The sequence below is a fragment of the Panthera uncia genome (assembly GCF_023721935.1).
Source record: "Panthera uncia isolate 11264 chromosome B2 unlocalized genomic scaffold, Puncia_PCG_1.0 HiC_scaffold_25, whole genome shotgun sequence".
Lineage (NCBI taxonomy): Eukaryota > Metazoa > Chordata > Mammalia > Carnivora > Felidae > Panthera > Panthera uncia.
The window spans coordinates 2,589,932-2,611,904 of record NW_026057581.1 but is presented as its reverse complement, the minus strand read 5'-3'; the positions used below and the strand labels follow the sequence as shown (position 1 = coordinate 2,611,904).

Below are 21,973 nucleotides of genomic sequence, written 5' to 3'. Positions count from 1 at the left end.
CAATATATATCAAAGCTGTGCAAAATATTTTGTATCTGTGTGTAAAGCAGCGTTAGGTAACTATTAACAACTTTTTTGAAAGTCTCACAGGATCAGGAACATTTTTTGTTTTGCAGGAATGCCCATCATCCCTGACCTGCACTAAATTCCAATAGCACTATCCAGTCAACGGGACAGTGAAAAAGAAAAAAACAGAAAACAAAAAACCCTCACCGATTCCCCAAACTTTCCCGAGGAGGATTACTGTAATAAGAGAGAGAAGTAGCAGTGAACCGCCAACAAAGTAATGCTAGAGTAGCTAAAGGGTCTGGGCCGCAAGACTGCAGGCCAGCCGGCCCGCCAGCAGGGGGGCAAAGTCCGGTTAAGGGAGGAGGCATCAGGTATGCAACTGGATTTGTGCTGCAAGGATCAAAAAGAGTTAGCCTCTTATTCAACCTGGTGGTAGGGCTTCCTCGTTCCCTGTTTCCAGCTGAAAGGCAGGTTTTTGGCAAAGCTGGATACAGACGGCATCACCCTGGATACAGACAGCAGCCCTCTTGGATACAGACGGCATCATCACACTGCCCTCGAGGCTCACCCTGCATGACTTCTTGGTGGATGTCCTCCATTCACCTTCCCATCTGGGAGGTTCCTGGTCTACGAGAAAGGAAATACCTGTGAAACCAGATCATCTCCTAACCCGGCAGATGTGTGAGCAGAAGCATTAGGGGGAACGTTACACAGTTTGCAGCCTGTTGTCAAGCACAGGGGCTCCAGATGAGTCCACGAGAGAATGGCTTAAAGAAAAAGCTTCAGCGGGGAAACTTGGGAGTCCAGAGATGGGGGAGAAGAAAAGGCGCAGATTCCCACATTCTCCCATTTTCCCAGCAGGAAGGTTGTGGCAGCCGGGGTGCCCCGCCAGTCACTCGGCACAGGTCAGCGTCCCGGGAGAGGGCCTTGCCGCTCTTCCCTTACGAGCCAGTGTAAGCACAGCTCTGTCGGCGGGGGGTAAATAGACCGCTTGGTGCCAGGCAGTCTGTGGGGTGCCGGCTGTTTAACAGGGTGCGTCTGAGAAGCTAGCCGCCTAGTACCTGGGAGCCTTGAGATCCTTGGGAAGTGCCGGCCCTGCCGGCAGCAGGAAGTCTGTGGGAAGCCGAGCTTATGTTCTAGATCCTCCTACGTGAGGAATGTTGAGCTTATGTTCTAGACCCTCCTACGTGAGGAATGTCGGGTGGGGGGGAGGCTGGTTTCAGCCAGCACATTTCTCAGGCCACTTAGAGTAGGTTTCTAAGGTTCTTTGGGGGCAGTTCTACTTGTTAAGTTATAAGAACTTACTAAAAACAAATGTCTGGGCCCCATATCATACCTGCTAGGCCTGAGGCAAAGCCAAGATATCTCGAGCAACAAGCTCTAGAAGGGATTCTGATGCGGCTGTGTATAACCTTTTGGAGCCCAGTTTTAGCTCCTGTCACACAGCCGTTTTCGCCAGCCCCTCCTGCCACAGCCTCTGAAAGTTGGCAGTGTCTTTTCTGTACATCGAAGCATTAAGACCGAGCTCTGACTAGCCCTGTGTTACATCATTTCCCATCAGCAGGAATCCCAGCATGTGAACTGCACGTGGTCATTCGGTCGGAGGGAGGACAGCGGTGGATGCTGGATCTTCAGTGACCGAAAATCCCTGTCTAGGTGAGTGATATCATTGAAAAGACCGCCAATGTGATACTTAGGAGACGTCAGTTCCAGTCTAAGCTCTTGTAATTCGCCAGGTGACTGAAGCTACCCAGTCTGCTTTCTGTTTGTCAGATGTGAGCTGGCCTAGATGACCTCTGTGGAGATGAACTCGGATGGTCTCGGGTAGTAGACTTGCTCAGAACACCTAACCGGTTGGAGGGAGGGCTGGGGGACCCGTGGCGGTGGCAGTGCTGTAGTTACTTAAATCCTGTTGTCTCTCAGGGCCAAGAAAATGATTGCATCCGCGCTTGATAGAGTCGTCCTGCACTTTTTGCTTTTTCAGAGGGGGTCTCTTCTACACTGAGTCTGTTCTCACCCCTTCCCTTCTTCCCATTTACTACCACTCGTCGGCTACAGTAACTAACAGCTCATTTTCCTTTCGAAGCCCTGCTCTCCGCTCATCAGCTGGTCTACCGGCTCATTTCCATTTTTTTGGCTCAGCATAGTACCCACCTCCCTCCCCGTTTCTTGATGTCTCTGTGCTCACCATGCCTATTATAGGATCTCGGCCTGCTATCTCTTCTGCCCCTGTGCACTTCCCTTCAACTGTCCCTTTTTATTTTCTCCCCACTGAAAGGTGACACTAGGTGTGAATTGCAAATTTGCTGTCTTTTTTTTTTTTTTTTTTTTCCTAATGGCTTCTTTCCCTTGGTTTCCACACTAGAGGCAGGTGAGGCAGGTCACGTTTGCACTTTAAATGTCTTTCAGAAAAGGAGATTTGAACTGAGCCAAAGCATCAACACCAATCAGGCTATTGCCGAAGAATAGAGTTTTCAGGGTCCGCAATGGAAGGTTTCAGAGGGAAGACTGCCCAAGGTCGTACGAATGAAGAAGCCTGTAAAAGTGGGGGCCGGCTGTCAAGGCAGACAAAATGTCCCATATGGAAGACATCTTCTTTTGGGAAAACAGCGATCAGAAAAGTGTCAGTGACCCTCAAGGAAATTTTCACGAGGGAGAGAGGTCCCGAATCTAGTGAATTTAGCCCAAGCTCAGAAGTTAATACCCAGCAGAAAACTCCAGAGGGAGCTAGATCCCCCATATCTAGGAAACACTTCGAAGACAATTCAGACTTAATTAAACACCAAAAACTCTTCCCACAGAAGAAACCCTGTAAATGCAGTGAATGTGGCAAAGCCTTCAGTTACCAGTCAGACCTTACAGTCCACATTAGAACTCATGGTGGAGAAAAGCCTTTTGAATGCCACGAGTGTGGGAAAACCTTCAGCCGAAGCACACACCTTCTCGAACATCAGAGAACTCACACTGGAGAGAAGCCGTATGAATGCGGTGAGTGTGGAAAGGCTTTCAGCCGGAGTACTCACCTTAGTCTACACCGGAGGATCCACACGGGAGAGAAACCGTACGAATGCGGTGCGTGCGGAAAAGCCTTTAGCCGAAGCACTAACCTCAGTCAGCATCAGCGAACTCACACCCAAGAAAGACCTTACGAATGTAACGAGTGCGGGAAAGCCTTCGGTGACCGGTCAACCGTAATTCAGCATCAGCGCATACACACCGGCGAGAACCCGTACGCGTGTCGCGAATGCGGGAGAGCTTTCGGCTGGATCTCCTCCCTCGTTGAGCACCAGAGGACGCACACCGGGGACAGCCCCTACGCGTGCAGCGGCTGCGGGAAGGTGTTCAGCAGAAGCTCGTCCCTTAGCGAACACCAGAGGATCCACACCGGAGAAAAGCCCCATGAGTGTGGACAGTGCGGGAAGGGCTTCGGTCGGAGCTCCTCCCTCATCATGCACCAGAGGACTCACACGAGAGAGAAGCCGTACAAATGTAACGACTGTGGGAAAGCCTTCAGTCAGAGTTCAACTCTCATCAGACATCAGCAGCTTCACGCGAAAGGGTAATACCTGAGCTCTCGTTGATGGCAGCGTAAGAGCACACAGCGTGACTTCCTGTCGCTACACGTCTTGGAAGTCCCCCCCTCTACTAGCTGGCCAGAAGCCAATTTCAAGTTAGTCTTCCTGCCTTCCTTCCTTGATGCTCAAAGGACTGATCAAGACAAGGGGATGACTTTCAGAAGCCAACACGTTCCATCCCCTATTCTGGAGGACTCCAGACTTAGAGTATAGACCTCCTACCTGACACCTTGTATTTGCTCACTTTATCTGTTCTGCAGGGCTTGGCTCCCTGAACAGTCAGTGAACCTTCTGTTTCCCGACCGTGTCAGTCCCTTTACTTAAGAGGAAATCCTGTGTGTGTGTGCGTGCGTGTGAGAGAGAGAGAGACAGAGAGAGAGAGAGAGATCCTGGCTCTAGTCACAGAAGAGAAGGAGCTGGCTTCAGAACAGGACAAAACACTCCCACCGGTTTGGTGATAATAGCATTGAGGCAAATTCAGTCCCTCATCTTATAAGGACAGATTTTTCTCTTGAACCTTTTTTGCTGTAGTGTATTTTCCTCAAAGTATAAACCATGGTTCTACTAATGTGCTTAGTTAATCGTAGTAGTATTTTATCTCTTCCTTACCAAGAATGTCCTGACACTTAACGTTTAATTTTTCCATTATTTAGAAAAAATGCTGCCCTAGTTTTTAAATTTGCTTTTGTTTACAGACTTCACGAAGCTTCGGCCCTCTGGTCCTAATGCTCACTGATCCTGTAGAGCTGATCTCTCAAGGACAAATTCAGTGCCTATTTCTTAGTCTTTTTCCTACTTGACATTTGCAGAATTGGCACTTTTGGCCACTCTTAGGCCTTAACATTTGGGCTTCTGCTGGGATCCATGATTGTGTGCTGATCCACACTTTCCCTACCTCCCAACATTCTCTGATTAACAGTGATGAGCTCTATAACTTTGGGCAAGAATTAGACCAGAATAGTCTCATTTTATCGGGCCATAATACTTGAGGTTATTCAATGAGGTTGCAAGCTTCTTGAAGACACAAACCTTTCTTTAGATCCCTTTAAAGCATCCAAAGTGCTGAGCAGTCCCTAAATGCCCTGTGATTATTGCCCGCCTTATCCCAGGTAATCAGTTGGCTAGGTTTTATCTGAAATGGCTTACGAGTTGATTTCTCTCTCTGTTCTTAACTGCTGCTGCCGGGGCCCCAGGAGTTTGGGCCCAGATTGTGAGAGTAAACACCATTGCCCTTGTCTCCCTGTCTCCCACTCGATGCCTGACTAAACAATCACCTTGTCTGAAGAGTCCTCAGTTCTCATTGTCCCTGGGAAAAAGGTCAAACTGTAACTTCAAGGCCTTCCACAGTTAGGTCCATTTCCTTATTTTCCATTACTGCCCGGTATCCGTGGGCAGACCTGTCCTTTGTCTCTACCACACCCTCTGTTCACACTTGGCTTCTTTTCAAACTATTCTGTGGCACCCTTTTACACTTCCTGCTTTCTTCCTTGTGTCTCCGGAAATCCTATCCACACTCAAGTCTGCCCCCACTGACACTTCTAGTTCCCCACCTGAGAAGTTCTTTGCAGAAGGGGCACCTGGGTGGCTCAGTCGGTTGAGTGTCTGACTTCGGCTCAGGTCATGATATCATGGTTCGTGAGATTGAGACCTGTGTCCGGCTCTGTGCTGACAGCTCAGAGTCTGAAGTCTGCTTCAGATTCTGTGTGTCTCTCTCTCTCTGCCCTTCCCCCACTCACACTCTCTCTCAAAAATAAACATTAAAAAAGAAGTCCTTTGCAGTGATGGTTTGCGTGTATTTTTCTACATTACACACTTTCTTATTCTGTTCTCAGATCCTTTCAGGTGCTTTTTTTCCATAAACTTTTGAAGTTAGAAATTGTCTTAAATCTCTTAGAAGCCCCATCTAACACATGGTACGATGCAGGTCTGCACTCTGGTTTTAATCTAAACCAGGAGGGTTTAATTTAATAGTGCAGTGTCTTTAGTCTTTTGACTGATGAGATGACCTCACAAATATTTTGGTCCTTTTTTGTCCTACTTTGAATTATGTAAATTCACTCTTGGGACTAAGTGTCCTTTAGAGCTCTGGGATGCTGGCGTCTTGGCTTTCCATCTCATGGGACTGTTGTAAGGAACAAATGAAATGAGTTTATTCATGTAAAGTGATGAAAACAGTGGCTGACAAAGTAAGCGCTCAATAAATGCTAATTGTTATCATTCTACTGCTTCACATTGGCCTGTAGCCTTTCATTTCATCCCCTGCAGGGTCTGTAAGTCCATTACCAGAAATGGAAGCCTGGGATCACCATCCATTAGACTAGGAGACATTTCTTCTAACCTCAGTAATAGGCAAGAGCCGTGTATTATATTACAACTCTATTATGTATCAAAAAGGACTCAAGATAGCTTACAACATATGATAAAAATAGAAAAACAAACACACATACAAATCAGCATTAGGGAAAGGAGAAAGCCTGGAAGACCAAGATCAGGACAACTTTTGACATGCTTGAGTCATCCAGATAGGGATACAAACTGAGCATTCTGGCAACTAACGTGAGTAAAGTGAGTAGAGCATTTGCTTACTTAGTATTTGGAAAGAAAAAAAAAGTCCATTCCAAGGAAAACAAACCTTTCCTAATAGATTTAAGATGCATTTCTCCATTGGTCTGCATGTAATTATACATTTGATAACAAAAAAATGAAAACCAACATATTCTCCGCAGCACCTAGCATATAGTAGGTTCTCCAGTGAATAGTTCATAGTGGGGGCTCAGAAGGGTAGGGGTGGAGTGGGGTTAGAAGGAGCAGAGCACAGAATACTTGGATAATCACATAACTGGGTGCTAGAAGAAAAGATCTTTTCACACATTTGAGTCCTTTAATTGCTTACATAATGGGATGAAAAAAATTGAAGTTTACAGATGTTACATAACTTACCAAGGACCAGGACTGGGCCCCTTAAGCTGGCCCCTGGCAAGGTCTGGAGAAAGAGCCGTAAGGAAAGGCATAGAGATGGGAAAGCCCTGTTTGTCCCAGTAGATGAACTGGACTGTGGCAGGAAGCTCAATGAAGTGCAAATGAGAAGCTTGACTTAGAACTGGGTACCTCGACGATGGCACCCTGGGGTCCTAGATTGTGTTTGGGTTTAATAAAGGAACTACAGGAGGTTACTGATCGTATCGTGCTAATCAGGTGTGGTTTCAGGGGGAAGGACTAGTTCTGGAGAGGAGACAGGATGGTCTGGCAATGAGAGAGAGGGCAGTCAGAAACGAGGTGGGAGGCTGGACTGTAAGGGCAGTGGTTTCGGGACTCAGAGAGGGCCGGTTGTTGGAAGACACGGTGCCCAGATCCGGGCGACGAAGAAGAGCCGGAGGTTCCGTTCCTTAATTGCTCTTAATTTTCACGAAAGCTACCGGCACCTGCAGGGAGGGGTTCTGATCTGCCGTCCGCAGGTAGCCAATGAACAACACGTTAAATGCCGACCGTCTGACAGTGATTACCTTGCGTCTTTTCGAAGAAGTGAATGTGGGACCAGAAACGTCTGGGATGTCCCGTGGGGAGGTCAAGTCAGAAGGGAAGAGTGATCACTGGGAGGGCCGGTGCTCACTGCGAGCGACTCGACTCACGGAAGCCCCGCCCCAGGAACGTGCGCCTCACGCGGCGCGCACGTGCCAGCGCGCAGCGCGGGCCCCTCGTTCCCGCGCGCCCCGCGTTCCGACGCGCTGCGGCCCTTCCCGGCCTCCGTCGGCGGCGAGCCAGGCGCGCGGCGGTTCCCCGACGTGGGCGCGACGGCCGCTCCCGGAGCCTGCGGACGCGGCCGGGCCCAGGCTTCCGCGTCCCCGCGTCCTGTGGGCGCTCCGGGCGACGTGGACCCGGGGGCCGGGAGAGCGCGGCGTCCGGGCGGCCCAGGAGAGGCTGCCGCCGCGGCTGCTTGGGTTTCTTTTTTTTCTTTCTTTTTCTTTTTAAACTAGCTTGCAGGCTTTTACTTTGCGACAGTTTAGAACTAGCAGTCACCACCTCGGTTCACCTGCTGAGAAGGACGTGAGCGCGGTTTACCGCGCGGACGCAAGCAGGGCCGGCGGTGCGGCGAGTGCCCGGCTCCCCGGGACCAGGCGGCGGCGGGACGGCAGGTGAGCGGCGCGGGTGCCTTCGCCGGCGCTCTGCTTCCCCTCGCGGACCTCGACCGTGACTTCCGTTGTTCTCTACGTCGTCTTCGTGCCTTTTGACAAGGGGTGTGGAGAGCCGACTCTAGATTCTGCTTTACTACGTTTTAATGAAGGAAGTGCATTGTTGGCTGTGTTCGCTGAGTCAGTATACTTGTTTTTCAGGGTTTGTGTTGAAATTCTAGTGGTTTTCCGCCTTTCGTGATAGGAGTTAACCTATTCCTGCACACGGATCAGCGGGTGTTGCATCTTTTGTAGTTTTTAGCCGTTGGGGGCTCCGGGGTGGCTCGGTGGGTTGAGCGGCCCACTCTGGTTCGGCTCAGGTCACGATCTCACGGTTGGACGGCCTGCGCTGTGGGCACAGAGCCTGCGTGGGATTCCCACTCCCCCTCTCTCTGCCCCTTCCCTGCGCGCGCTCGCTCTCTCTCGCAAAAGAAATGAACTTAAAGACCTATTTTGTAGCAGTTGAAGATACATGGAACATGGAACATGTAAAAAGGAACATGGATGGGGCACCTGGGTGGCTCAGTCGGTCCGACTGTCTCTCCTTCTCAAAAATAAATACGTGTTAAAAATCTTTTTTAAAAGAGAAAGGAACATGGACTTTGAAATTGCCGAGGAATAGCCTCTGCCTGAGATCCTAGTTGATGGCTCTTTATGCAGAGTTTTGGGACATAGAGGCAGCAGCTGCTGATAAATTTAACTTTTACATCTCATCAAAGCCATTTTTGCCTCTCTGTGTCACCTTTTGCCTTTACTCCCCCAACACATGAGGTCTTTTCAAATTTGGTTGTGAAAGGAAACGAAGGAGATGGAAAGGAAGGGCAATCATGTAGGGTGATAGAGTTGAGGAAAAGGGGTTGGAGGGGAATCAAGACACCAAGTCCATATCTACTGATTGTTTTGAAGTTTTGTTTTGTTTTTAATGTTTATTTTTGAGAGAGACAGAGTGCGAGCCGGGGAGGGGCAGAGAGAGGGAGACACAGAATCCGAAGCAGGCTCCAGGCTCCGAGCTGTCAACACAGAGCCCGACACAGGGCTTGAGCTCACGAATTGTGACATCATGACCTGAGCCGAAGTCGGACACTTAACCGACTGAGCCGCCCAGGCGCCCCTAAAATTTTTTTAATTTAATTTTAAATCCTAGTATAGTTAACCCCCAGAGTTGTATTAGTTTCACGTGTCCAATGAAGTGGTTCAACAATTCCATCCAATGCCCGATGCTCATCACTTCTTTATATCCATCCCCCTTCCACACCCTTCTGGTAGCTGTCGGTCTATTTTCTGTAGTTAAGAGTCTGAAGTCTGTTTCTTTGTCTCTCTTTTTCCCCCCTTTGCTCTTTTGGGTTTTTGTTTGTTTGCTTCTTTAATTCCACATACTAGCGAAGTCATATGGTATTTGTCTTTCTCTGAGTTTTTTCACTTAGCATTGTACTCTAGCTCCATCCTGTTGTTACAAAAGGCAGATGTCATTCTTTTCTATGGCTGAATAATACTCTTTTGTGTACATATATGGCGCCTCCATTCACGCATATTTCGTCTGCCTCCATAGTTTGGCTATTGCAAATAATGCTACTATGAACGTAGGGGAGCACGCGTCCTTTTGAGGTAGTGAATATTTTGAGTAAATACCCGGTAGTGTGATTCCTGGGTCACAGGGTAGTTCTGCATTTAATTTGTTGAGGAACCTCCACACTGTTTTCCAGAGCGGCTGCACCAGTTCGCATTCCTGAGAACGGCGCGTGAGGATTGTTTTTTCTCAGCATCCTCGCCAACACTTGTTGTTTCTTGTATTCTTGGTTTTAGCCATTCTGCCGGGCGTGAGGTGATATCTCCTGGTAGGTTTGATTTGCGTTTCCCCGATGATGAGCGATGTTGAACATCTTTTCGTGTGTCTGTTGGCCATTTGGAGGTCTTCTCTGGAGAAGTTTCTGTTCATTTCTTCTACCCGTTTTTTAATTGGATTATTTCCCTTTGGGATGTTGGGTTGTATTTTGCTGAGATGTTTTAAATGAAACTGAAACACCATGTAATTTCATCCTTGCCCATTTCATTATGCATTTCTAAAAACCGGGGACAGTTTGTAACCACAGTGCTATTATCATGCCTGAAAAAATTAACCGTAGTTCCTCGAGACCCTTCATTTTGTAGATGAAATACAACCTGAGCCACATCTTCTGTTTTGGAAAATGGACAGAAACTAAGGTAGTTTGGCACCAGATGTGGATCTGTACTAAGTTCAAGGGTTGAGGTAGGGTATTTCTTCCCATGTGATGCTCACCGTTTATCCCAGCTTCCAGGACCCCGGACTGGAGCTGTATTAACCTAGCCAGTTGATTTCTTCAGAACATTGGCTTCTCCTGGGAAGCTGGAGATTTGAGTCCTCAAGAACCATTCTCTAATATTTTCCCTTACTTTTCATCTTCTCTGATAGGCCTCTTCCCACGGCTAACAATTTCCTTACAACCTCATAGTCTAAAAGGACTCTTGAGCAGTGTGGCAACTGAAAATAAAAACATCCCACATCCGGTCCAGCAGCAGATCCTCCTGGCCCTGCTTCAGAATTGTTCCAGAATCAAACTGTTTCCCACTGTTTCTACCCTGACGCAGGCTGCCTTCCTATCTCTGCTGGAGTGTCGCCTTCTAACTAGTCCCCTTGTTTTCGTCCTTGTCCCCCTTCCCACCCCGGGCACACAGACACACAGTCTGTTCTCAGCACACGACCAGGAGGGACCCTCTTCAAATGTTTGTTCATCGTGTCACCCCCCGCTCAGAACCGTCCTGTGGCTTCTCGTCTTACTCATCGTAAAAGCCAAAGCCACAGCCCCTGGGGTGGCCTACAAGATCCCACCTAGTCTGGCTCCTTACGACCCCTTGAATCTAACCTTCTGTGGCTCTGCTTCTCATTCTCCTTCCTCTGGCCACACTGGCCTCCTCTTGTTCTTCAGCGGCCTGGCTGCTCTTGCCCCAGGACTTCCACATCTGCCCTTTACTCTGCTTGGATGGCCTCCGCCCAGACCTCACCTCCTATGCCGTCTTCTCAGCGTGAGGCTGTTTCTTGTCACTCTACTTGAAATTGCAACACAAACCCTACCAGAATCTTCTGTCCCCCTGTCTTGTTTTATTTTTACCTATAGCATATACATGGTACTTTCCTTTTAAAATTTTTATCATCCACCCCGTCACTAGAATGTAAGCTTCATGAGAGGAGAGATTTTTATTTATTGTATTTACTGCTGTGTTTTCGTTATCTGAAAGAGGAAGCGCCTAAGGAATGAACACACAGAAAAGTTGGTCTTTGTCTTTTTGTTTGCTTCAGATTCAGGGATGAGAACTTAGGCGGAGTCAGTGATTTCAGAGCAGAGGCAGAGCATTATTGAATAAGCAGTCCCAGAGAGACACTTTGAAAACCTTCCTCAGCACCCTCTGTATGAAGAATCTCGTGTCGGGGAGACTAGCAAAGCTTAGAAGGAATTGTGTAGGAACACATCACAAGAAAGTGCCTTGTTGAAGAAAGGGGCTTCACAAAAATTACCACTTACCTAAAAACCCCACTGTGGAGCAGGAGTAGGAAAGTGGAAAGTGATGGGTTTTGGAAAAGCTAAGGCAGTATTCACTGAACAACGGAGGGTTCTTACGGACAGATCTCATTAATTGTACCATATATGAGACAGGCTTCACATGGAATTCAAAGGCAATGAAACATCAGATCGTTTTTACTGAAGAGAAAACATACTGTTGTAATGACTATAGGAAAGACTTGTACACCATTCCAGTCTCATTCAAGATAAAAAAAGACAGAGTCCTTATTTATCATCAGAGAAGCCATAAGAAGAGAGGTCTTGGGGGCACCTGGGTGGTTCAGTCGGTTAAGCGTCGACTTTGGCTCAGGTCATGTTCTCGTGGTTCGTGGTTCAAGCCCCCTGTAAGGCTCTGTGCTGACAGCTCAGAGCCTGGAGCCTGCTTCGGATTCTGTGTCTCCTTCTCTCTCTGCCCTTCCCTGCTCATGCTCTGTCTCACCCTCTCTCTCTCAAAAATAAACATTAAAAAAGAAGAAGAAGAGAGGTCTTATGCGTGCATTGAATGTGGCAGATCCTTTACCCAGCATGCCTATCCTGAGTCAGTGTCACATAACCCGTACGGGGACGAGGCCCTATGAACACACTGCGTGGGAAAAGGCATTTCGTTGAAGTACCTTCCTTCCTGTGCAAAATAGAATTCGTATATAGTCAGTGAATGTAGGAACTTTTTTGACAGATGTCTTTCTTCTCTCCCTTTCTCTGTTACCCTCAATACCTCGCCCTTCCTGTGTCCCTCTCTCCCACTTCTTCTCTCTCCTTTCTATCTTACTACATCAGAACTCATACTGGGGAGAAACCATATGAATTCAGTAAATGCAAGAACACTTGTGGTCACAGTTCACATCTTAATAAGGGTAGGAGAACTCTTTCCACCAACACGCATGGCTTATTCAGCACATAATATAGCATGCTGGAGAAAAACCAAACAGATGAAATGAACATGGGAAGGCCTTAACTTGCTCCGCACACCTTGTCAAACATCAACCGCTGATGCCGGAAAAGGCTGTACAAATGTTGTGAACAGGAGGAGACCTTTAAGCTCTAGGGGCCAACAGCAGGCCGCCGCGAGATGGGCCACTTTGGCAGGAAGAACGTTTTGAGTTAAAAAGCAATCAAAACCCAGCAGATTCAGGAAAAGCTATTTACCTTCCCCAACAACAGCCTAAGAATAATTTAGATAGAGGTCCTTCTCCGGGAAGAGAGCTGTCGCCATGGGTAAGTACACTATGGTATAAACTAGGTATGGTGGGACAGGGAGGAACCTAGCAAGACCTAGTTGACAAGCGTCCTCTCTGTGTCCCATTCGTTTACCAGCAAATGTTTGTTTACCAAACATGTACTCTTTTTCATTCTCCCTGAGAATTGCATTCCTGCCCTCTGAGTCCCAGACCTCTACTCCTTTCTCCTTAGTTGAGAATGACATGTGTCCCTCATTTTGCGTGGCTGTCTTTGGAATGTCATGTCTGTGTGGATTCCCTGTACGTACACTATTAAATTTGATTTTCTCCTGTCACATGTGTGTCATGTCAATTTGATTCCTAGTTCAGCTAGAAGGACCTTGAAGGGGACAGGAGATTCTTGCTCCCCAGCAAAGCGTAACTCATCTCCCACTATGACTTGACACATACAGGTTCAAAACATTATCTCATCAGTGTGGGAAATCTTTTGGTCTTGTGTCATCTATTAACATCAAGGAATAAATAAATACTAGTGAGAAGCCCTATCAGTCTGCCAAATATGGAAGGATCTTCACTCAGAGTTTATGTCTTTCACAGCAACAGAGAAACATCTCAGAAGCAGTTCTGTTCTTACACAGCATCAAAACTCTGTAACACACAACACATACTTCTGGTTTCCAATCCAACATGTAAAGAATTTGGAAGTTATCATTCCCATCCTCCCAACAAGTAAAGCTACAGAAACTGAAAATTAGCAATTCTTCTTCGATTCATCAGAGAATTGCAGTCATGGGGCAACAAATACCACCTGAAAACTGGAGAGACAGGCAGACACGGAGCGTCATAACTTACCAAGAGCAGAAACTGAGGCTGGAGCCAGTTACTGATGGGATTAAGTACAGGCTGATTGACTAATTCCTGAAGACTGAGCATGGTCTAACTTGAGAATTAAAAAACCGGGTGGTCCGACCTTTGTGGAGCCCTGCATTATGCATTATTATAAAGGTTACCTCTAGGAGCCCTTCTCACTGTGAAGATCTGAGAAAAATCCTTTCCCCGCTGGAAGCAGTGATTTTGGAATAGCCAGAGCTATTCCATTCTCCTTAACAAATGCCCTCAAAGAAAACTGTTTTACTAGAGTCTGGCTACATGGGGGAAGGGAAGTTCCCAATCCTAGCCCCCTTTTGCCTTCCTGTCTCTCTTAAAAAGGAGGAGGAGTACTGAGAAGTACTTGTGACAGTCCCAGCCCAGGTCACAAGCACACTAAAAGACTGATGCCTAACCATAGATTAGAGAACACTTCCCCACCCACCCTGACATCTTACCACCTGTCAGTGTGGTTCCTATATGACAACGGGGGATTACACATGAAAAAGCTGTAATGTTACTAGGTGAACAGGGGAGACTCCGGGCCCTGAGACCTCAACCCAGCCTGCCCCAAAGCCATCACCGAATGCTCTTGGTCTTGTCATGAGAAAGAATTCAAGGGCAGACAACGCAGTGGATGAGCAACGCAAGAGGGCGTTTATTCTAATGAAGGTACACTCTCAAGTTGTGAGAGTGGGTGAGCTCCAGGGAGAGTGAGCTGTGCCCTTGAGGTTTAGGTTTCTGTCTTTTATTGACAGTTGTGCATGGTGGTGGTGGAGTGGTGGATTTCTTGGAAGCAAGGTTTTGTGTCTTTTCTGTTTTTGGTCAAGGGTTTCTTGTCATGGCATCTGCCATCTTGGGCCCATCTGGTGTGATGGGGCTTCTCATGAATGCTGCCCGGACAGACCTCTGATCCTCCCCGCAGCTGGGCATGGCTTCCTCTTTGCTGGCCTCCAGACATCCTGTCAGAGCCTAACTAACTGCCTGCTTTCATAATAAGACTCAGGCTATATTTAAGAAACAGTCTCTAGGGAAACCCAAGGACAACAGAGGAGACAAAAACAAGGACACAGAGGAAATTAGCCTCTGACACCTATGGCTGAAGAAAATATTAAACACAGTCGAACTCCTAGCCACACAAACATAAAATCCCACACACTAAAGGCCTGTTTACTTCAGTTCCTTTTACCCAATATATTGTATCTGGATTTCAATAGAAAATTACAAGGTATACCACAAAGCACAAGACGAGGCTAAAGAGACTAAGCAAGTGTCGATGAGAAGCAGATTCCAATATGACAAAGATTTTGGGATTATCAGACCAGGAATTTAAAATATGATGAATATGTTAAGAGATTTAAAAGGGACAACATAAAGGGCACCTGGGTGGCTCAGTCAGTTAAGCATTCGACTCTTGATTTTGGTTCAGGTCATGTCTCACAGTTCATGAGTTCAAGCCTCGCATCGGTCTCCACAGTGACGCTGTGAGGCCTGCTTGGGATTCTGTCTCTCTCTCTGCCCCTCCCCTGCTCGCTTGCTCTCTCTCTCAAGATAAATATTTAAAAATTAAAAAAAAAAAATAAAAGGAACAGCATAAAAGAACAGATGGATAATGTAAGCAAAAACTCTAAGAATGAATCAAAAGGAAATGCTAGAATTCAAAAGCACTGTAAAGAAATGAAGAGTAGTTTTGATAGGCCCATCAGTAGACTGGACACAGCCAAGCAAAGAATCATCGAGCTTGAATATATGTTAGTAGAAACTTCCCAGACTGAAGAGCAAAGAGAAAAAAAGAATACAAAGAGCAGAACGGAATATTCGAGAACTGTCAGGCAGTTACCAAAAAAAGTGTATCATACTTAATGGGAATACCAGGAGGAGAAAGAGACAAAGGACCAGAAGAAATGTTTGGAGTAATGATGGCTGAGAAGTTTGCAGAATAAGTGACAGACAGAACATAACTGTGGGGAACAAACTGATATGAGAACAAAACAAGGTCAGTCATATTTATCATCTTGTGAAACTTAATTAAAATGTGTCTGGGACTTTTCCATTGTTCAGATAAAAGAGTGTTAGCTATTCAAAGACCAATTTGTGTGCATTTAACTTTCCTAGTCCACAGTCTTATGCACCAAGACCTCAGAAGTATTATAATCACCACCCCACACATTTATTCCTCGTAGTGAGCTCTTTGTGAGGAACTGAGGGCAACTTTTGCACAAATTATTTGATATACAGTAAAACCTTGGACTGCGAGTAACTTGTTCTGTGAATGTTCTGCAAGATGAGCAAACATTTCTAATAAATTTAAACAAGTGATGTCTTGGAATACCAGTCGTACGGAACACCAAATGTCACATGATCACAACTGAGCCAATAGTGTTCTCTCTCTCCCTCCCTCCCTCCCTCCCCGGGGTTGTGGGTGATCATCTCCCGTGCTCAGATGCTCAGTCTGAGGCCGAGGTGTTTGGCACAAATCAGTGATTTTTCAGCACATTGGAAGGTGCCCGTAACTGTCACTAGTGTATTTTTTGTTACTTCCAAGAACCTGTGGACAGTCTTTTGCTTTTCCAGAAAAGTGAGCTTAGGAATGCTTTGCTTCATTCTAGGTCAGGCTGCCTGCAGATGTAGACCCTTTCCTCTGCTGCCTTGTCACCAGTTACATTAAATACAGTATATGACAAGAGTTTATCAACACTGCACTGTAGTCAACATCCGTGCGAGTGTATACAATGGCCCCCATGCAGAGAAAGATTCCATTGAGCCAACAGGTGGCATTGATTCTGTCAGTGATAGTGAAAGTCTTCCTACACAAGAACCCTCCTCTCTCTTGCCTCCCTCACACCAGCCGTGAAAGTTTTCAAAGGGAAGTGCAGGTTAATTTGTTTATTTTTCTTTATATTTCTTGATTTTTTTTGTATTATATTACAATATTGTAGTCATTTTTATATGAATATTTCTGGGTTGTGGAGTGAGTCATCTGAGTTTCCATTATTTCTTTTGGGGAAATTCACTTGGATACACAAGTGCTTTGGATTACAAGCATGTTTCTGGAAGGAATTATGGTTGCAAACCCTGGTATTATTGTATTGTTAATCCCAGGAGTACTGATTTAGCAAAGCAATGACAAGGAAAGAGGTTTGGAAGACTTCGAAGTAAATACCACCATTCTGCTGTGTAAGTATTGATCAAAGGACACAAGTCAGGAGTGGCTGGATGGAGATGTGTAGGGCGAGGTATGTGGGAAGGGGCACAGAGCTTCCATGCCCTCTCCTGGTACTTTGATGTACGCACCAACCTGGAAGTTCCCGGAACCCCTTAGGTTGGGGTTTTAATGGAGTCATTACCTTGGCACCATTGGTTAAGTCCCTGGCCATTAGTGATTAACTCAACCTCTAGCCCCCCTCCCCCTACTTGGAAGATGGGAGTGGGACTGAAAGTTCCAACTCTCTGGCCACCAGGTTGGTTTCCCTGACAACCAGCACACCCATCCTTAGGGGCTTCCGGGCCCCTAAAGATCTTCACCTCATTAACATTAACTCAAGGTGGTTGAATGGGGCTTTTGTGAATAACAAAAGATGCTCCTTCATCTTTTTCATTCTGGAGCTTGTTTCTGGAGCTGGGGACAAAAATCAAATATAAAAGTAGTTGCTTCTGTTGTTTTTATTACTGAGCAAATTACAAGGGTTTTTAGGAGCTCTGGAACTGAGACAAAGACCAAGTACAAATTTCTTTTTATGATATCACAATCAGAAATACAAAAGTTTGGAAAAGAACAAAACTCAAGAAAGAATTGAAAAAAATAATAATTTCAGAAATGAAGACTAGACTACAAGGAACAGAAGGACAAATAAATACAAGAAATAATACATCGAGAGAAATAAGGTAGACAAATATTTAAAATCCGAACTAAATCAAGAGATGAGGAATTGATGGAGGCAATGATCATCAGTGGCTGACAGCATTGCCATTCCGTGCCTCTGATGGAGGTATGCAACACCACCTATGAAGTATCCTTGCCCCTTAAAATCAATATAGATGTATTTATTATTTTTTAATGTTTTTGTTTTATTTTTGAGAGAGACAGAGTGCGAGCAGGGGAGGGGCAGAGAGAGAGGGAAACAGAATCTGAAACAGGCTCCAGGCTCTGAGCTGTCAGCACAGAGCCTGAGGCAGGGCTCGAACTCTCAAACTATGAGATCATAATCTGAGCCAAAGCGGGATAGTTAACCAACTCTTGACTTTGGCTCAAGTCGTGATCTCATGGTTTGTGAGTTTGAGCCCCGCGTCAGGCTCTGTGCTGACAGCGAGGAGCCTGTTTGGGACTCTCTCTCTCCCTCGTTCTCTGCCCCTCCCCCACTCATGCTTTTTGTCTTTCTCAAAACAAATAAACATTTAAATATTAAATGTATTTATAAATTATATATAAATATAAAAAGCATAAAGATAAAGATATAAATAATATAGATATATCTGATCAAACCTCTTGGACCTATTGATTTATAGGAAACACAGGGACAAAAGAAATCTATTAAATGATACTGTGGAAATACAACCAGCAAAATCTAGTACAACGATAGGAAACACTGACAAACAACATAGCTAATCCAATTAAAAATTGCAAGAAAAAAATACATGGAAGAAGACTTCATGGATTAAAAAGTCGCAAGAGACAAATAAACTAAATCATAATATATGGGTATTATTTGGATGCCAATTCAGCTTGTTAAGGTGAGTTAGTTAGGTTCCAACAAGTGTTATGCCCAGAATTCGTGATCCCCAAATACCGCCAGGGAGCCGAGTCCGATGCAAAAGCAAAGAGCCTTTATTCGAGCTAGCTCAAGCTCAGTCCCCTACCTGCACCGACGCAGCGGTGAGATACCAGGGAAAGAGAGCGAGTTTCAGAAGGACAAAGGTTTTACTGGGGCCTAGGGGCAGTTGGTGAGGTAATGGCTATGGCCTCAGCCGACTGACTGGCTGGGGAAGGGTCCGAGTCCTGTTAGGCAGGTGAGGGGGGGGTTACTCAAGGGGAGGAGGCGTGGTCAAGGTGAAGGACACAGAACAAGATGGAGTCGGCCGGCGTAGGCCCGCCCTTTCACAAGGTGCGTGGAGGTCGGCCAAGAGAAGTCATGGTCACCTTTGGGAAACTCAGAGGCCTGTCTACACAGCATTCCAGAACAAGGCACAGGCCCATGATGACTAACAAAGTAGGCTGGAAACCCCCAATCAAATACAGGTAAGGTACAAAACCCTTCCAAGAAATCCTCACCTCAAATAATGGATATCACACACCCCCTTGTTAACAACTGTCAATAAAAAATGAAACCCAAACCCCAGGGCACCAGCTCGCTCTCTCTTGAGTTCACCTGCTCTCACATGTAAAGAGTGTCCTTTCACTTTAATAAGTTTTGCTGCTTGTATCACTGCACATCACGTCATGTGTCCTTGAATTCTTTCTCATGAGGAGACCAAGAACCTTCAGCGACATCTTTGGGATGGACTCAGGGCCTGGGGTCTCCCCAGTTCACCAAGCAACAAAACAAATACTTGTAAAATTTAAAAAATATATAAACAAGAAAATGTGAACTGGGATATTATGTAGCTCCAATGAGAGAACATATATAAAAATAATATAAATACTGTAAACAACAAACAAGGTATAAGACCATTTTAGATTGAAAGCAGCAAGTACCTTAGGTGAAGAAATTTGAGTTATGTGAGAGGCTATTATTTCCTAGTGCTGCCAGATTTATTAATTTTCTTATTTTATTTATTTTTTAATTTACACCCAAGTTAGTTAGCATATAGTGCAACAATGATTTCAGGGGTAGATTCCTTAATGCCCCTTACCCATTTAGCCCATCCCCCCTCCACAACCCCTCCAGTAACCCTCTGTTTGTTCTCCATATTTAGGAGTCTCTTACGTTTTGTCCCCCTCCCTGTTTTTATATTATTTTTGCTTCCCTTCCTTTGTGTTCATCTGTGTCTTAAAGCCCTCATATGAGTGAAGTCATATATTTATCTTTCTCTGACTAATTTTGCTTAGCATAATACCCTCTAGTTCCATCCACATAGTTACAAATGGCAAGATTTCATTCTTTTTTATTGCCGAGTAATACTCTATTGTATGTATGTATGTGTGTGTATGTATGTGTATATATATTTTATACACACGTACATACATAAAAGGGGTATATACATATATATGTACACACACACACATATACACAATACATCTTCTTTATCCATTCATCTGTCAGTGGAAATTTGGGCTCTTTCCCTACTTTGGCTATTGTTAATAGTGCTACCATAAACATTGGGGTGCCTGTGTCCCTTCGAAACAGCACACTTGTATCTCTTGGATAAATACCTAGTAGTGCGATTGCTGGGTCGTAGGGTAGCTCTATTTTTAATTTTTTGAGGAACCTCCATACTGTTTTCCAGAGTGGCTGCACCAGTTTGCACTCCCACCGGCAGTGCAAAAGGATTCCTCTTTCTGCGCATCCTCGCCAACATCTGTTGTTGCCTGAGTTGTTAATGTGAGCCATTCTGACAGGTGTGAGGTGCTATCTCATTGTGGTTTTGATTTGTAGTTCCCTGATGATGAGTGATGTGGAGCATTTTTTCATGTGTCAGTTGGCCATCTGGATGTCTTCTTTGGAGAAGTGTCTATCCATATCTTTTGCCCATTTCTTCACTGGGTTATTTTTGGGGTGTTGAGTTTGATAGATTTTGTATACTAACCCTTTATCTGATATGTCATTTGCAAATATCTTCTATTCCGTTGATTGCCTTTTAGTTTTGCTGATTGTTTCCTTTGCTGTTCAGAAGCTTTTAACTTTGATGAAGTCCCAATAGTTCATTTTTGCTTTTGTTTCCCTTGCCTCTGGAGACGTGTTGAGTAACAAGTTGCTGCAGCCAAGATCAAAGAGGTTTTGCCTGCTTTCTCCTGGAGGATTTTGATGGCTTCCTGTCTTACATTTAGGTCTTTCATCCATTTTGAGTTTATTTTAGTGTCTGGTGTAAGAAAGTGGTCCAGGTTCCTTTTTCTGCGTGTCGCTGTCCAGTTTTCCCAGCACCACTTGCTGAAGAGACTGTCTTTTTCCATTGGATATATTCTTTCCTGCTTTGTCAGAGATTAGTTGGCCATACATTTGTGGGTCCATTTCTGGATTCTCTATTCTGTTCCATTGAACTGAGTGTCTGTTTTTGTGCCAGTGTCATACTGTCTTGATGATTACAGCTTTGTAATACAGCTTGAAGTCCAGGATTGTGATGCCTCCGGCTTTGGTTTTCTTTTTCAAAATTGCTTTGGCTATTTGGGGTCTTTTCTGGATCCATACAAATTTTAGGATTGTTTGTTTTAGCTCTGTGAAGAATGCTGGTGTTATTTTGATGGGGATTGCATTGAATATGTAGATTGCTTTGGGTAGTATTGACATTTTAACAATATGTGTTCTTCCTATCCAGGAACAGGGAATATTTCTCCATTTTTTTGTGTCTTCTTCAGTTTCTTTCATAAGCTTTCTATAGTTTTCAGTATATAGGTTTTTTATCTCTTTGGTGAGATTTAACTCCTAGGTATTTTATGGTTTTTGGTGCAATTGTAAATGGGATTGATTCCTTGATTTCTTTCTGTTGCTTCACTGTTGGCATATAGGAATGCAAAAGATTTCTGTGCATTGATTTTATACCCTGCAACTTTGCTGAATTCATGGATCCGTTCTAGCAGTTTTTTGGTGGAATCTTTTGGGTTTTCATATAGAGTATCATGTCATCTGCAAAGAGTGAAAGTTTGACCTCCCCCTGGCCGATTTGGATGGTTTTTATTTCTTTGCGCTGTCTGATTGCTGAGGCTAAGACTTCCAATACCATGTTCTACAGTGGTGGTGAGAGTGGACATCCCTGTCTTGTTCCTGACCTTAGGGGGAAAGCTCTCAGTTTTTCCCCATTGAGGAGGATATTCGTGCTGGCTCTTTCATATATGGCTTTTATCATCTTGAGGCATGATCCTTCTATCCCTACTTTCTTGAGGGTTTTTATCAAGAGAGGATGCTGTATTTTGTCAAATGCTTTCTCTGCATCTGTTGAGAGGAGCATATGGTTCTTGTCCTTTCTCTTATTGATGTGATAAATCACATTTATTGTTTTGCAGATATCGAACCAGCCCTGCATCCCAGGTATAAATCCCACTTGGTTGTGGCAAATACTTTTTTGTTGTATTCTTGGATTCTGTTGACTAATATCTTGTTGAGGATTTTTGCATTCACATTCATCAGGGAAATTGGTCTATGGTTCTCCTTTTTAGTGTGGTCTCTTGTCTGGTTTTGGAATCAAGGTAATGCTGGCTTCATAGAAAGAGTTTGGAAGTTTTCCTTCCATTTCTATTTTTTGTAAAGCTTCAAGAGAATGGGTGTTAACTTTTCCTTAAATGTTTGGTAGAATTCCCCTGGAAAGCCATCTGGCCCTGGACTCCTGTTTTTTGGGAGATTTTTGATGACTAATTCGATTCCTTTACTGGTTATGGGTCTGTTCAAATTTTCTATTTCTTACTGTCTCAGTTTTGGTAGTGTATATGTTTCTAGGAATTTGTCCAT

The 21,973-nt window shown here is 45.1% G+C and overlaps 2 protein-coding genes across 2 annotated transcripts in view; both read left to right on the top strand.

The window, feature by feature from the left end:
* LOC125939373 (uncharacterized) overlaps positions 1–21,973 on the top strand; it is a 561,003-nt gene that overhangs the window by 185,963 nt on the left and 353,067 nt on the right. The gene's annotated exons all lie outside the window — the stretch shown is intronic.
* Positions 1,370–5,812, top strand: ZNF391 (zinc finger protein 391). The gene is made up of 2 exons (XM_049654747.1): positions 1,370–1,665; positions 2,419–5,812. Exon 2 carries the CDS (start codon positions 2,496–2,498, stop codon positions 3,570–3,572), a length of 1,077 nt encoding a protein of 358 aa, XP_049510704.1. The 5' UTR covers positions 1,370–1,665; positions 2,419–2,495; the 3' UTR covers positions 3,573–5,812.